This window comes from Gavialis gangeticus, unplaced genomic scaffold, assembly GCF_001723915.1.
Source record: "Gavialis gangeticus isolate Ggan-Ray unplaced genomic scaffold, GavGan_comp1, whole genome shotgun sequence".
Classification (NCBI taxonomy): domain Eukaryota; kingdom Metazoa; phylum Chordata; order Crocodylia; family Gavialidae; genus Gavialis; species Gavialis gangeticus.
In genome coordinates, this window is record NW_017729024.1 from 125,878,078 (window position 1) to 125,894,458 (window position 16,381).

Here is a 16,381-nt window from a genome sequence, read left to right on the forward strand (position 1 = left end):
CAAATAGATTTCATAGTATTAAAAACATTCTGGAACCTCCTGTGGTCTTTCTGAGTTATTTGTAACTAAGAATTGCTCTTTATCTGTAGTCAAAAAAAAAAAAGAGTGAAAATTTAAGAACTGACATTTTCTGAGGGGTGCCTTGAGTCTGCAAAAGTTGAGAATCGCTGATCTACCACTTAGTCTTGTTTTTATACTTTGTATACCTTTTAGTACTAGATGTTATAAACCCATTCCCTTGGTTCTGGGGCACAGCAAAGAAATCTAGTGAGCCTTCACTTACAACTTCTGTTTAAAATACATTTTCCTTGTTAGCATGTGTGACAGGGGCATGCTTGAGGCCAGACCTCATGCTGGCCTGCCCACCTGTCTCTGGGCTAACTGCCCACCTCACTTTCCTGCCACACCTTGTTGTTTCTTCATTAGTTCTAATTAGGCGGGAAACTGCTCATTCTCACCCTACTGCCAGGGGGCGTTATCTGTGGCTTTGTTCCTCCCCTACATTGCAGCTCAAGCCTCACAGTTGGCATCCATCAGTGGTTTGCACTGGGTCTCTTTCCTAAAATATACATGCAAACAGACAAACAAATACCTACTGGGCTCCAAGCCCTCAGCCCCCTCACTGGGGCTCCACACTGGGGTCTTCCACCCTTTGGGGCTCAGGTGACTACAGCCCTGCTTGACCCTAGGGTCTTATACCCCCACAGCACCCCCTCATTTGGGCTTCACACACTGCCACCCTGTCCAGCTCAGGTGGCCCTAGCCCTGCCTGGCCCCCTGTCAGGGTCCCTGCAGCCACAGGACTCATAAAGAGCCTGGGCACTGCTCCAGGTTCCTCTGCTGACCTGGGCCCTGCTTCAGGACTCTCATGAGCCTGGGCTTCCACTGAATTGGTTGAACCCACCAGGGATGTGGGAGCTGGGGTTACTATGGTGCCTTAACCTGCTTTTCATTGAGGTGATAACTAGCCTGGTATTTCCTGGGGGCTCCTACACCACTGGGAGCACCACCAGACCACCCACTCCTGGCAGGGTGCAGTTTTAGGTGATGCCCAGGACCAAGAGCCTCCTGTCCATCCCCATAAGCTCTTACCTTTACCTCTTGGGTTGTTCCTGCTGCAGCTCAGCTAGATGATGTTTCTGCCTGGGCTGGCAACAGTAAACTGCAGCCTTTATATACCTAGTGTTTCCAAAATGGCTGCCCTCATCAGGCACCTGGTAGCTGCCTGTCTCTGCCCTTAAAATGGCAGCCACCCAAAGGTGACCTGCTACAGCATGCTTGTTAGCAGTTTAGCTGGGACAGAAGGGGAAGGTAAAAAGTGAGTGAATTGAAACTGTCATAGACCCTTTGTGTTCAGGTGTTCTTTCTTTGTTTTTTTCCTTTTTTTTAAGGAAGGACATAATCCTTTTTCTCATTCTAAGTTTCTTCTAAGATGGTATTAAAATTCAATAATGCTTCAGGCTAGGGACAGAAGTTGCACATAAACCTGTTTAAGTGATCAGAACCTGTTTTTAACCTGTAACAGAACATTAGTTCAATGTACAAAAACCAGTTTCAAAATGGCCAAAACCAGTTTGAGATAAACCTGGTTGAATGTAGTATCAGACTTAACTGATTGAGCTCAAACCTATTTATGGAACTTCTGTCCCAGACCCATTCCTGATTTAAGTTAAACCAGAGTCCCCCAGCATCCCAGCATGCTCTGCAGCCCTGGACAGGGCTGTGCTCTCTGCTCCAGCAGAGCAGGGCTGGCCCCACCCCTCTGCTACCTAGCCTGAGCAGGGGCAGGGCAGGGCTAGATGCCAACCCCCCTAAGGTGAAGGGGGCAGGGAAGAGGTTTATTCCCCCTCCCTCTGCTGTCCCACCATCATGGACCCCAGCTGGGGTCTGACAGGCAGGAGTACAACAGTCCCTGCCAGGCATTTCTCTGCTTCCTGCTCCAGTGGCAGGGGCATGGCCAGCCCTAGCAGTAGACTCATTGGCCAGGGAGGGGGTTTAATTCCCCACTCCCAGACCCAAGCTGGGGTCTGCCTGGCGCTCCACTCTTGCTGCTGCAGGGCCATGAGCATGGTGAGACACAGGCTGGTATGGCCCCTAAAGGTGAAGGGGGCAGGGAGCAATCAGCAGAGGTGATGGTTGGGGCTGGCAGACCCTGGATGCAGTCCCCTGAGGGCAGAGGTGGTGGAGGGGGAAATAAACCCCCTCCCTACCCCCTTTATCTCAGAGGACCATGCCAGCCAGTGCCTGACCATGCCAGCCAGTTCCTGACCCCTGCTGCTGTAGCAGCGAGGGGAGAGCAGTAGGTGGACCTAGTGGGACAGGGAGCGGGGAATGAAACCCCCTCCCTGGCCAGTTCACTTAAGGCTACTGCTGGGGCTTGTGATGCCCCGACCCTTCCCAACACAGCTTCCTTGCAGCTGAGGGCCTTCTCTGGCACCCTCCAGCTGCTGACCTGAGCCACTTCAGACATGTGCCTGCATTTCCTGAGTTAAAAATGAATGTCTGTTTACTTGCATATTGGTTCCATCTGGGCAGGTTAGACTAACCTTCAGAGATTGAATCCATTCAGGCTGTAGCTTTTTGAATGTCTTTCCCTAGCCCCAGTTTTTACTTCATTCATGAAGAGATTGTCTATAGATTGGATGTTTAACTATTTAACGTATCAAAGGAAATAAGTATTCTTAATAAGAGTTGAGAAAATATTGTTCAATTACAGTTATATTTGAGGCTAGTGACATTGCTTTTTAATGTGTCAGGCCTGTGTGCTAATCCCTTGTTTGTACATATTTAGTTTGCAGTAATTACTTCTACAGCTTCAGATGTGTGAAAATTTTATGTTGCCATCAGGAATGACTTCATTTTTTAAAATATTGTTTGACTCCCAAGCAAAATCACTTTAACAGTTCCATGTTAGCCATTCATAATTGCCAACAACCTCCCCTCACCCCCACAACTCCATTTTTGGAAACTTACTTCTAAAGAGTTTATTTTTTGACCAGATCTTTGTGGTAGTTATCTACCTTATTGCTTTTTGACGTAAACTTAAGTTATTTTGATATAGCTCAAATCTATAGAAGTAATGCTGTGGAGCCTATGCAGGGTTTGGCCGACATGAGCTATAGAAAGTGGAATTATAAGAAAGAGAGTCTGAACTCCATTAGCCAAGTTTTAATTGTTTCAAGAACTAGTAATAATACAAATGTGTAGTTTTTGTATGTGGAGAAATGAATTACAATTTTTTACTAGGATTTAATGTGTTTGCAAATCATCCATATAGATCTGACACCTTCAAACTACATACATCTACTTAAATGAATAAACTTTTGCTTTATACCTCAGATATTGTGGGACTTAAGGTATTACTCATGTACCTTCCCCTCCCCCCTTTTTCCACTGTGGTGTGAAATAAGGCTGGATTTTCAACACTTACTGTAAATTTCTTTACTTGGTGTTGTAGTCATCTTAAATCTTCATTTGCTTTTGCATAGCTTTCATGCAGTTTAATAGATAATTCATTTCAGTAATATGAACATAAATGAGGAAATTTTAAGTTAGTTTTTTCTGGAGTTATGTGTAAAGAGTTATGTTGTACAGCAATAAAAATGATCAAAGGCCATTCCAAACGTGTGTGAATAAAATCCTTTTTATTTGTAGTTTTCATAATTCTACCCTTTTTTCTCTTTATTTTTTACATAGGGAATGTCCAGATGCAGACTCAGTTGTAAGTAGACTTTTCTCACCTCTGCTCCCCCCCTTCCTGCCTCCCATCAGTTTGCGTGCACTAACTTGGTTAGGGTCTAAACTGCAGCCAAATCTGACTTATGCTGTATTTACTAGGGCTGTCAAACGATTAATAAAATTAATCATAAGATTTTTTTTAAAAATAGTTGTGATTAATCACTATTTTAATTGCACAGTTAAACAATAATAGAATCCCAGTTTATTACAAATATTTTTGGATTTTTTTTCTATATTTTTCAAATAAATTGATTTCAGTTACAACTCAGTGCCATAAGAACAGAGTAGAACTGTGCTAATTTCTGCCTAGTGATTAAGTACAGTAAGTGAAAAGGGTCAACTGCAGCCCCCTGGCACTTGCTGGTACCCCACACTCCTGACCCGCAGCCCCCTGCTTCCCTCAGTAGCATCTTCTGGGGCTGCCTGGCCCCTGCAAGCATGGGCATCAGCCTGGCCACAGAGCTCCCCGCTGCCTTCAAAGGGCCCCCCATCCCATTCACCTGCTGGAGGGGTAGGTGCCTCACCCTGCCCTGCCATAGCCCCAGTGCCTGGATAGCTTCCCCCAGTGCCAGCAGGCACCTGCCCCCCCCTCACACATGTACACTTCCTAGACTGTCCCCAAGCCCTGGCTGTCCAACCCCTGCCCTCTCCCCAACCCATACACTTGCCTGCTTCCCACTGCCAAGTCTGCTCCCAGGATCCTGCATGGCTGCTTGGTTGGTGGGTGGGTGGGGGTGTGCACAAGCACAAACACGCATGCAGTGTGGCAGCAGTGAGGTGGGAAGGACTGCTTTTCCCCCAGTGCACAGGGTCACATAGGCAGCAAAGAGTGAGGAAGGGCCACTTTTCCCCCAGCATGCACGGCCCAGCAGCAGCCCTTAACGTATGTTAAAAAAATAATGCATTAATCGCACCTGTTAATGGTGATTAATTGACAGCCCTAATATTTACTCATATACCACACACATTTTCTCCAAAAATTGGTTCCCCCACAAGTGTTAACTCTTTTCTCTCCTTTTAATGATCTTGATGTTCCAATAATCAAGCTAATAGTTCTTCTGGCAATTTTGCTGTTTGCTAGCTATTCCTAATTTTCCTTCTCCTACTTCACAACCTCGTAGACTGTTTTTAGCTCTTTTCAAAATCTTGTATTTACCAATGGCAACAGTTTTCAGAAGCAGCTAGGGTCTCAGCTTTTGGTTACGCAAGAAGGGGAGGGTGAGTGATCTGACGAGTAGTCCCTGTCCCCTACTCTGTGCAGCCATAACTCTGAAAAAATCTTTTTTTCTTCATTCTGCCTTCTTAAAAACAAGGTGTGTGTCTTTTGGGGGGTGTGGTATGCAAGAAAATATGGTATTAGTTTTGTGAAACAAAAAGATATTCTCGTGACACCATATATGTAATAATCTAATGTATTAGTTGGAAGTAATTTGTAAGCATCTCCATTTTGGCTGGAGATATAGCCATTGGTAGCATACAAAAATAGTCTGTTAAAACAAGACATTTTATTTTAACCACTTACTAATTTAATTTGAAAGGTCAATAGGATCTTAAAGAATTAAACATGTAACATATGCCTTAGCCTTGCATTGTAATCTGCCCATACAAGTGCATCTTTGCACAACCCCATCAGTGCTTTTGTTTCATTGCAACAATTTGTACAAATGGGATGACAATGTAGGTCCAGGCCCTACATTTGTAAATGACTGATACATACCTGAAATTTCTGTGGTCTTTGGCTTACCAGATATACCTTTATCTATTTGGGTGCAGGTCTTCTAATACTTTCAGTTTCACCTGTTATGTATTTTTATAGTTTTATTTCTCAGCTTTAAAGAGGTTTTAATTGCAAATTAAGCGGTGGAGTTAGCAGTTTTCTGTTTAAGAAATTTTACTTTGAGTTTTTCTTGTTTAAATTTTTCTGTCTACATCTAATTCAAAATGGCATGTAATACAGTTCCCTGTGGCTATAATTGGGGAATAGATTTACAGAATTCTGTAAGTGATTTACTGTAGACTTTGTTATTTTTCAGTCAGTTTATTAAACACTGGTGATATTGAAGAACATAAGTGTCCTGGTGTACCTGTTTTTGTTCATCCTAGAATACCTGCGTGTGCTATCTTAACCCTATATTAACATGTGGCGGAAAGAGAGAATTGCTTAGTTATTTTTTCTAATACAATTTTACTGACTAGAAAAGTACATTTTACACAATAATGCAAAGTATATTAAAGTCATAAAGCATCTGTTAAGGGTTTTTTTTATTATCCATTTAGCAGAAACAGTAATTTTATTTTTTTATTTAAACTTTTTAAATTTCTGAAAGAATTCATACAAAGCAAACTTTCTTTTTTTGAGTGAACGTGCAGTGCAAAAACAGAGAATTACCCCAAGAATTATCCAGCCCTTAATGGAAATAATGGCTTTTGACAGCTCTAGGGTTAAATCAGTGGAGTGAGTTGTAACTCAGTTTGACTTGCAATGTTTATTTTCCGACTTGCTTGTTTTTGTGACCATGCTTTAATAATTAATTAAATTCAACTGTAAATATGCCTGACATTCTTTACAAATCCACTAGGTCTTCATTTATATGAATTTAGATACTGTGAAAAACTATACTTTGTAGTTGCTAACCACAAATTTGATGTATTCATTTGATTCTGGCTGGATCATTTCCAGTATTTCATGAGTGCACTTAAACAGAATTTAAAATTCTAGTCTAGTTTCTCTCTTGTTTTGTCAAACAGCAATATTATTTCCTTTGTTGGACTTCTGCTTTGTTTAAAAAAAGAAAAGCCATTAAAATATTTCCACTTTCAAGTAAACTGATGCAGCATGCTCTAGCTGAGTTCTCACTGCATTAAGTACTATATCTGAGCACTCCCTACCCCCATTAGATCAACCAGTCCCATGGGCCACACTTAGAGCTATGGGAGCTTATTTCCAGAGTGTCCCATTTTGATGCCATTCTTTTTAATTTTTTAAGATTTCAGTTGTTTCTCTCCTTAAATATGATAGCTATAACTCATGTTATCTGTATTGGTAATCAGTGAAATGATTTTGTATATCAAACTCCATTTGACATATAGTCCCATGACCAAGTACATTTAAACTGTTGAAATGTATTCTTGCAAATATAATATAAAATATAATTGTGCAAGAATATATTTAATATTCCATTAAATAATATTGAAAGAACAATATTCACCTTTTTTGTACTTTGCTTTTATAAGTTATGAACCTTATTGTCCTTCATATAGTCTCAGGTCACTTATTTTCTGCCATCCGTTATGGTCATACAGCTGTTTTAATGTTTACATCAGTATGGAAATCCTTTTCATATAATTTTTATAAAATGCATGATCATGTTATAAAGTTAAGAGTGGTGACTTTCGTATTTAGAAAACCTTGAAACAGGTTAGTTTGTTTAATTGTACTACTTAAATCACTTCTTCCTTTCTAATATGAATGGGTTTTAATTTAAATATAAATGGTGAAGAACCTGTATCAAGGTCTTAGCTCTGGGGTGGCCAGCCTGCAGCATGGGTGACACAAGGGGACATGACTGATTGGAAAGGGGACAGGTAGCACAGTGACAGATAGGGCAGGAGGCAGACAGCAGAGCAGCAGATAGGGTAAAGGAAGGATTGGAGTGGCATTTGGGGAAGGTTCAGGGCTAACTTGTAGCACACCTGCCAAAGAGATTGGCCTCCACCATTTTAGCTGTTCATTTTTCTAACATGGTTGTTTGTTTACATGTGAAATATTTTCATTTGTGATCTTTTGTGCAGGGAGCAGATGGAGGAACTCCCTCTCTGTCATCTAAAATTGTGATCATGGGGAAAATTTTGTAAACATTTTAGTATTAAAAAAAATGAAGCTCCAATCAAAGTTGAACTCAGTAGCAGTCTCTTCCACTCTTCCTACATAATACTGTCGAGAGGCAGTTAGCGGTGTTTGTCTGAAGTCAGCCAGAAGGCAGCATAGCATAGCACCTTAGAGACTAACCGGTTCAGAGAGGCATGAACTCTCATAGGCAACAGCTACTTTGTCATGTGCTGTGAATAAACTGACAAAAGAAAGAGTTTGTTTATTTAATAGTTAATTAAATGTATTGGATATATAATGTCATAGTCAAATTAGAGAAGATAGACTAGTATATTAGTCACTTTCTTTAGAAGTTTCCTATTTCTCTGTAAATATCATTGGAATATATGAAAAATGGAAAAGTAGCATAAAAAGACAACAATAGAAAATGCATACATACCTAATACAGGAGTATTTAAACTATCTCTGAACCAGATGTCTGGGAACACTGTTATTATCATATTTGTTGGCAGCTGCTAGATCATATAAAAAGCTACATAAATGTAATACTAGCTTAAATTTCTTTTTCTCATAAGCAATTACTGCAGTTTCCTAACTCCCAACCCCACCCCCTCACCTTGCTGGTGCAGGATGCACTATTCCTAAACCACCCAAGGCAGATGTCATTCCAGCATCTTTAAAACATCCAGTGAAGATCCCACAAGTTCCCTGAGCAACTTCTCAGCCTGCAGCACGCTGCAGATTGTGAAGAGGGTGTGTTCTATTTGCTGTGCAGCTGGAGAAGCAGAGTCTCCAGGAGACGCACTGTTTTAGAGGTTAGGGCAGGTGGGGCAGAGGCTGGAAGACTGTGCTGTGGCTTTTTTCAGAAGGGTAAGTACAGACATTCACTCTCCCAGTAGAAACTTTCCTGGGAGTAATTTAACCCTGGTTGTTTCCAAGTTATTTTTCTCCTGGAACAGCCTTTTTTACTCTGAGACAAAAATCTTGAACAGCTGTATACTAGTGGCTTCTCTTAGGAGAGCAGGAGCTCCCAAGAGAAACTCAGTATCTAAATGTGGTCTTGTATCACTGCCTTCTTACATGTAACAGTTACAACATAACTGCTGGGCATTCCTGAGTAGCACCATCCTCCCCTCCCCTTTGGAAACTGCTCCAAGTGTGCATTTGTCCATATCCTGAATCACTATAGTTCAGGGGCAGATCCAAGATTTCCCAGAGCGGGGTGGATGAGTAGCAAGCCACACTGCATGGTAGCTGTGCCTTCCTGCTGTAAGCCTCCTCCCATCTCCCAACCAGTGTGGGTGCACTGGGAGCCTCTGGGAATTTTTACAAGTCTCCCTAAAGCAGGTGAAAATGTCCCCTCTCTTCCACTGCATGATCAGAGGCACATTTCCACCCTTCCCTTTCTGCCCCTTCCCCAGCTGCCACTGCTGCTTTCCCCTCTGTCCTGGGGGGGGGTGGACAAAGTGCTTGCGTAACTTCTGCATACCCCAGCTGGGCTGTATGGGGGCTGGTCTCAGGTGCAGATGGGGACTGGACAACAGCAGCAGGAAGGGGGAAAACTTCTCTCCCACCATACTATCTGCTGTCTTTGTCCCCAGTTAAGACCAGGGTTCTTTCAGACCAGATGGGGCAGGTAGAAGCAGGTCTGGTGCTTTCCCTGCCCTGGGACCATGAGGAAAGTAAGAGGGACAGGCAAGAGAGTGGGGAGGGGAGCAGGTGTGCCTTGAGCACCAAGAGAAAGGGAGGGGTGATTTTCACCTGTTTATGGAATTTAAAAAGTCCCCAGAGGCTCCTGTTATGTGCTCCAAACCAAAAAAGGGAGGGAGGGGATGCAGTTGTGCCACTGCACCCCCTCTGGATCTGCCCCTGCCCTGTCTCTACAGGGAGGAGGGCAGTAGGGGGCATTTTCTTCTTAGCTGTATGCCACTGCTGCTTCTGCTGTGAGGAAAGCACTCTGAGCAACTATTTTCTTCTGCATCTCAGGGGAGAGATGAATGAGTAACTGGGTGCTTCATTATCTGTGTGTCTGCTGGGCTTTTGAAACCCAGGAAGAACAGGATGAGAGTTAAGCTCTACCTGCATATCAGAAACACCTTGCCAAAGAAGCCCTGGCAGTCCAGGAAAGAAGCTGAGAAATAGCAACCAGTTAGGGTTCCTTAATTGTCTATCCCTGGGGTGTCGGAGTAAGTAGGTTCTTCTGAGCTAGATCCAGACTGCAGGGGTCCAGTCCAGCTCTGGCACTGAAATGCTGGATCCTGACCAAACACCAGCAGCAGGGTGGTGGTGATATTAATCCCCACGGGTACGTTTTACACCTACTTCATTTTGATATATATTTAAATTTCATAGAATCAGTGGGTTGGAATGAGACAGATCATTGAGTCTGACCCCCTGCCATGGGCAGGAATGAGCGCTGGGGGTGGGAGGGGTCATAACACCCCAGCAAGGTGCCTATCCAGTCTCCTCGAACATTTCCTGGGAAGATGAGAGTACCATCTCTCTGGGAAGCCTATTCCAGACCCTGGCCACCCTTACAGTGAAGTAGTTCTTCCTAATATCTAACCTACACCTATCCTCCCTCAGCTTGCGGCCATAGTTTCTGGTGACTCCAAGGGGGGCCCTGGTGAACAGACTTTCCCTGAGTCCCTGCTTCTGGCCCCTGATAAGGTTGTAGGCAGCCACAAGATCTCCCCTCAGTCTCCTCTTGAGGAGACCGAAGAGATTCAGGTCCTTCTGCCTCTTCTCATAGGGCTGGCCACGGAGGCCCCCAACCATACAAGTGGCCCTCCTCTGGACCCTTGCCAGATTCTCCACATCCCTCTTGAAGTGTGGCGCCCAAAACTGGACACAGCACCGCGTAGAGGGGGAGCAAGACCTCTGTGGACCTGTTAGTGATGCCCCTGTTGATGCATGACAGGGTGTGGTTGGCTCTGCCTATTGCTTCATCGCATTGGCAACTCATATTCATCCTGGAGTCAGTCGTGACTCCAAGATCCCTCTCTGCCTCTGTGCTGCCGAGAGGGTCAGCCCCTAATCTGTAACCATAATGCTGGTTCCCTCTCCCCAGGTGCAGCACTCTGCACTTGTACTTGTTGAACAGCATCCTGTTCAGATCCACCCACTTCTCTAATCTATCCAGGTCTGCCTGGATGCAGTCCCTGCCTGCCGGTGTATTCACTTTACCCCACAGCTTGGTGTCATCAGTGAACTTGAACAGGGTGCTCTCCACATCCTCGTCCAGGTTGCTAATGAAGATGTTGAACAGCACCGGCCCTAGGACCAAGCCCTGGGGGACTCTGCTGCCCACACCCTCCCAGGTCGACTTCGACCCGTTCACCACCGCCCTCTGGTTGTGCCCCTGGAGCCAGTTTGCCACCCATGTGACTGTGCATTCGTTAATGCCGCAGTCCCTCTGCTTGCCCACCAGAATTGGGTGGGACACTGTGTCGAAGGCCTTCTGGAAATCCAAGAAGATGACATCGACTTTCTCCTTCCCGTCTAAGCTTTTTGTTACCTGGTCATAGAAAGAGACCAGGTTAGTCAGGCAGGATCGGCCTGGCACGAACCCATGTTGGTTACCCCTCAACATCACTTCACCTGCAGGGCTCTCACAAGTATGGCCCTTGATAATTTTTTCAAAGGCTTTCCCCAGGATAGAAGTAAGGCTGACTGGCCTGTAGTTGCCAGGCCCTTCCTTCCTCCCCTTCTTGAAAATAGGGACCACATTGGCCCTTTTCCAGTCCTCAGGGACTTGGCCCAAGCAACGGGAGTCCTCAAACAGCCATGCCAATGGCTCCACAATATAGAGTCATAGGGCAAAGCTAAGTAGCATGGGACTACTGAGGTCAAGAAGCTTTGCAGGTCACAGTTTTTGCTGTTAAGTTTGTGTTTTCCTTTTAATTCTTTTCCCTACTTGAATATGTTCACATTTAGTAGCTGCTGAAGTAGTATTATTAACATCATGATAGATAACTTTGTCTCTAGAACTAAGATAAGATCTTGAGGCTTCTTCCCTCTTAACCCCGCACTGTACATTTGTAGGGCTTGTTGTACCACAGTGGCAGGAGGCATGCCCTGATATGAAGCCTTTGGCTGTCAAATGACAGCCCAGGAGAATGGTTGCCTCTGTACCCCTAATTATGGATAAATCCATGGTTGAAGTCCTTTTGTAAGAACAGACATGACATTTAAATTAAGTTAATATGAAGATTTTTAGATGAAATTTTAAGAGAATTTGCCTAATGGTTGGGTGTTTAAATGTTTCATTTATCCTTGCAATTAGTAAATTTGTTAAAAGTCGCTTAGATAATATGAATTCTTTCACAATATTAACAACAAAAAACAGAACTAATGTCATCTGCAACTTTTCCAGTGTTCCTAATTATGGCATTTTAAATATCCAGTCTAACTAGAAGAAAACCAAAGAAAATGTTTAGTGTATGTTTAAAGATGTGTTGCATATTTGAACCATGAAATATTGACAATAGCCTACTGTGACATGTTTTAGAAGTCAGTAGCTGTAGTATTGTGTGGGCATGTACATAGCCTCTGACTGTTTGTTTTGTTACTTTGATGTCAGGTTTCATTAATCCTTTTTTAGCATAAAACAAAGTCAGTTTGAGGTCAAACATAGCTAAAAAAGATGCAGAGCATACTGACTTGAACAAGTTAGACTAAGGTAGACTAGATTGTGATGCTAACTTGTCGTTGGTTTAACATAGCTATGAAGTCAGGCCCTCAGAGCTTTCTAAAAGAGAAGGGGATCTCAGTGTTCTTTATTGTAAGGTTGGAGTCTGAAGATAAATATTGCTGACTAGATGTCTATTGGAAAGATTATACTCCATACACATCTTAAAATGTAACACTTATGAGTTAAATGGCATAATCTAATTTTCTACTAAAAGGAGTCTTTCTAATAAACTTGTTAATTCTACATAATGCATTATAGCTTAAAGGTGATGGGATGATACCAAATTAAAGACAAAATTTATCTCAGAAACTTGTTAAGAAAAATCTGAAAATCCAATTTTGGCTGTCAGTTTTGAAAATTAAGAAATATGATGAACTTAACAAACCTGCTCTTATTTTGAAAGTGAACATATTATTAGTTACTTAGTACATGATGTTATACCACAATGTTCCAAATAAGTCTTAAGTTCTTTTGATCTGGTGAAATTGAAGTTGTTGTTATGGAGATGAAAAATTCTGTGGTTTAGGTTCTAAACCCGGGAGATAATGTGTTACTCAGGCTGGACTACTACTACTCCATCCAAGCAGGGAGTAGAACACACCTTCACAATCCCACATTGTGCTGCAGGGAGACACAGGCTGTCTCTGAGCAGTATGGATCAGCCAATCAGGGCTGCCCTGTGCTCTGCTGCCATCTCTTACTGGGCAGACTGAAGGAGTCTGCAGAGCATACTGAGTTGTGTGCACAGGGGCTGCCTGACTGTCACTGCCCAGCAAACCTAGAGTTTCTGTGGAGACTAACTGGGAACCTCGTGGGCAGGACATGCAGTTGGGTGCATGGGATGGGGCCAACGGCTAGTGGGGAGCAACATTCAGGAGTGGGACAAGCTGGGCCCGGACCTGGAGTAGAGCTGTGGTTCACTTCCCACACATCCCTCCCCACAGAACTGGCGCCCATCACAGGGATGTGCAGGCAGCGGATCACAGCTCTTCATTGGATACCCCTTCCACCCCCCCACACCCACACATTGTCACCACCTTGTGACCCCAACCCCATCCCTCCCCCTTTCCATTGCCTATCCTACTTCTGGACACAACTCCCCACCTACCCACAGTCCCAGTCCATCCTCCAAGCAGAGCATGACCTGCCTTGGTCCCAGGACAGTTCTCCATGGAGACCTCACCTGCCCCCGTTCCATCTTGTGCCCCCAGTGGTGGGGATGGGACGGACAGGCCAGGGAGCCCAGGCTGGGGCTGGCAGTGGAGACTGGCAGCAGCAGTTGGAAGGAACTGCTACTGCCAAGGCTGTTGGAAAGCAAGTCCAGCCACCATGCCACCCCAGCCCTGCTGCATGCCTGGGGGCAGCGGGACAGGGTGCACGTGACATGCTTCGGGCTGCCCTTTGTGCCTGGGCCAAGCAGGGCTGAGGGACCTACCATAGGCTGGACAAAATCCCTTGGCAGGCCAGATTTGGCCTCAGGCTGTATTTTGCCTACCCCTGCTCTAACAATAAGATTAGGAAATTAAAACTTGAGGTTCAAGACTCAATACCTGCAGTGGCTTAACTAAAGGAAATGAAAGTAGAAACTGAGATTTGAAAAATATGAGGCCAAGAGAACATGACAGATGTGTTTTTAGACTCACTTTTGATTACATTTAGTGTCTCTGTATGCTGATGATTTTGATAAAGCTATACAGATAAATGGAGACCTATTAGCACTTGCCAAGTCTTATTTGAAGAATGGTGTTACATTTGTCATTTTCCATTCTTCAGACATCTGATCTGTCAGAGAATTTATGAGCCACAGAGCATAACTTGAAATAAGTGTCTCTTAGTAATGGGTAAACATCACTCTCACTACAGTCATGGTCTGATTTGACAGTAATGTCAAGCTAGTCTAAATTTCTAAGTACAGCAAAGCTTCGCATAAAAATACATTGTTGTGTTAGTTTGTCAATGCAGTCATTTTAATTTTTCTCTTTTAGAATATTCCTGATGTAGATGACGAAGGATACAGTATTAAACCAGAGACAAGTCAGAATATCCTTTTATATAATGCATATACATGGATATGAATATCATATTATCTATTGCAATAACAGTGGAAATAGTACTTGTATGATACTGAGAATATGGAAATAACTAATTAATTGCTAAATATAATAAAATGAAGTTTAGACTTTTGTTACAGCCTCTTGGACTCAAATGTTCACTTGAAAAATTCAGTATTTGTTTTGGTCGCAAAGTAAATTTTAGTGGAAACTTTGAAGGAAATCTATTTCATAGTTTTCAAATTCAAAGGTAGGAATTGGTCAACTTCTGAACTTTAAGATTTTTGATCACGAAATTAAAAATGTCTGGACAGAATAACTACAGTTTACAATTGTTACCATCGTGGCGGTAATAGCAAACTTAAATAATAGTCATTTCTCATGCTGTGTAATCTTCTACCATGGTGGCCTTCTCTTTATGACATAATTTAAGAAGCTGGGAGAACTGTATGTTCTTCTTGGGGAGGTCCTATTGGATGAAATGCAGAGTTAATGCTCCTTTTCTGTGTAATAAGTTTGTTCAGTCAGTTAATTTGCAAAAGGCTTTGGCTGCCATTTTCTTAATTAGCAACCTGCTTTTGTTAATCAGTCATTCCTTTTTCCCTACACTTATTCTCTACATCAGTGAGCCTTGCTTACAGGAGATGTTATCAGTTATTTTTTCAGGGTAGTTTGTGGTTTTCAAGTCTCTCCCTTTTATAGGGGCAGATTCATTCCTTCATTCTTCTCTTATCAGCAATAAAGGTAGGTCGTAGCCAGGACCTCTCAGTACCTGCTACAGATCCAAGCAAGCCAGTTACTTTAGGAAGCTCTCCAGTGTTTTGAGGAACTACCTCTTTGTTGTTTATGATCCAGAGGAGTATAACTAGGTTTAGATCACAAATGTCTGAATTTTTCATCAACTACAAGCACTTTGAAGCAGATAGTATTCAGTCCATCATAGTTTCCTTGGCTTCATTAATGTGTTAGTTGTATGACTACAGATACTCACTGTTCCTTGAAAGATTCCTGCAACTTGCCATAACCCATCAACATTTGCCTCTTGGCATCAGCCACACAAGTGTTTTCAAAGGTCCTGTTCACCCAGCTATACTGTTTCCAAGTTTTATATGTAATTACTTGTTTAAACAGTTGTTTCAAATTGCTAGCCAAACTTGTGAACTGAAATGCATTTTTTGTTTTGTGTAAGTTTATCACGTAGGACAAAAGTGAATTACTTACAGCTCACTGAATGATTTGCTTGAGTGCCCTCATTTACAGTGCTATCTCTTCAAGGAGGGGAATGAAAAAGACAATCAGTCTAGTGGGGAAGCTAAGTGATTTGCAATCCCCACTGGCCATACAGAGCTCCAGCTTCTAGAAAGCACAAAAGTATTCATAGAGTTGATGGTGTTGATGAAGAAACATTCAAGGTCTCTCCTAAGAGTTTCCCTGACTTAGTGGAACGTCAGGTCAAGTGAGAATTTTTTTTCTGATCCAAGCTATATAAACATTCTGTTGGCAGAAACCCTGAAATAAAATTACTAAAAATGTGCTTTTACAGGAACTATAGTGGACAATCATGCCTACCATGGGAAGTCTTCAGTGTTGGGAAGAGAGATGGAGAAATACTGATCCTAATGTCTTCTGACCACCTTCACTGTTTCTGGCACTCAGAACGAGATAACCCAGAGTGGTCTTTGCCTTGACATGGATTTCTGAATCAATTATCTCAGTTCATCACACCAAGTCTAAAAATTTTCACTTAGAAGTTTTTTTCTGGTAGGGGGAAGTTAATCTTGAACCATGATGATGGACATTTTGCTGATGTTAAGTAAGATTCTTGCCTACAATGCTGTCTTTTCAACGTTGAATCCGTTTTGGGGTAGGTATTGGTCTTTCCTTATGCAAAGCTTGTCTGAGTAAGGGAACTCCTTTGAGTGGCTTCTTTGTATACCATATATACTTTTTAGATGCTGTATTGCATGTATTTCAGAGCTTCCACCAATATAGTCCTTGGGTGTAGAATCCCAAGTCCTGTGGTCTGTGTCCTATAGCTAATTCCCCAGATAAGTCTTGCCTCTCGAGTGC

At 42.9% G+C, this 16,381-nt stretch overlaps 1 protein-coding gene across 3 annotated transcripts in view; it reads left to right on the forward strand.

Annotated features, from left to right (window-relative positions):
- FCHO2 (FCH domain only 2) overlaps nucleotides 1-16,381 on the forward strand; it is a 153,489-nt gene that overhangs the window by 76,711 nt on the left and 60,397 nt on the right. For all 3 annotated transcript variants that reach the window (XM_019517671.1, XM_019517669.1, XM_019517670.1), the window contains exons 10-11: nucleotides 3,697-3,721; nucleotides 14,246-14,300. In XM_019517671.1, coding sequence (XP_019373216.1) covers nucleotides 3,697-3,721; nucleotides 14,246-14,300 — 80 coding nt within the window. The remainder of the gene's footprint in view (nucleotides 1-3,696; nucleotides 3,722-14,245; nucleotides 14,301-16,381) is intronic.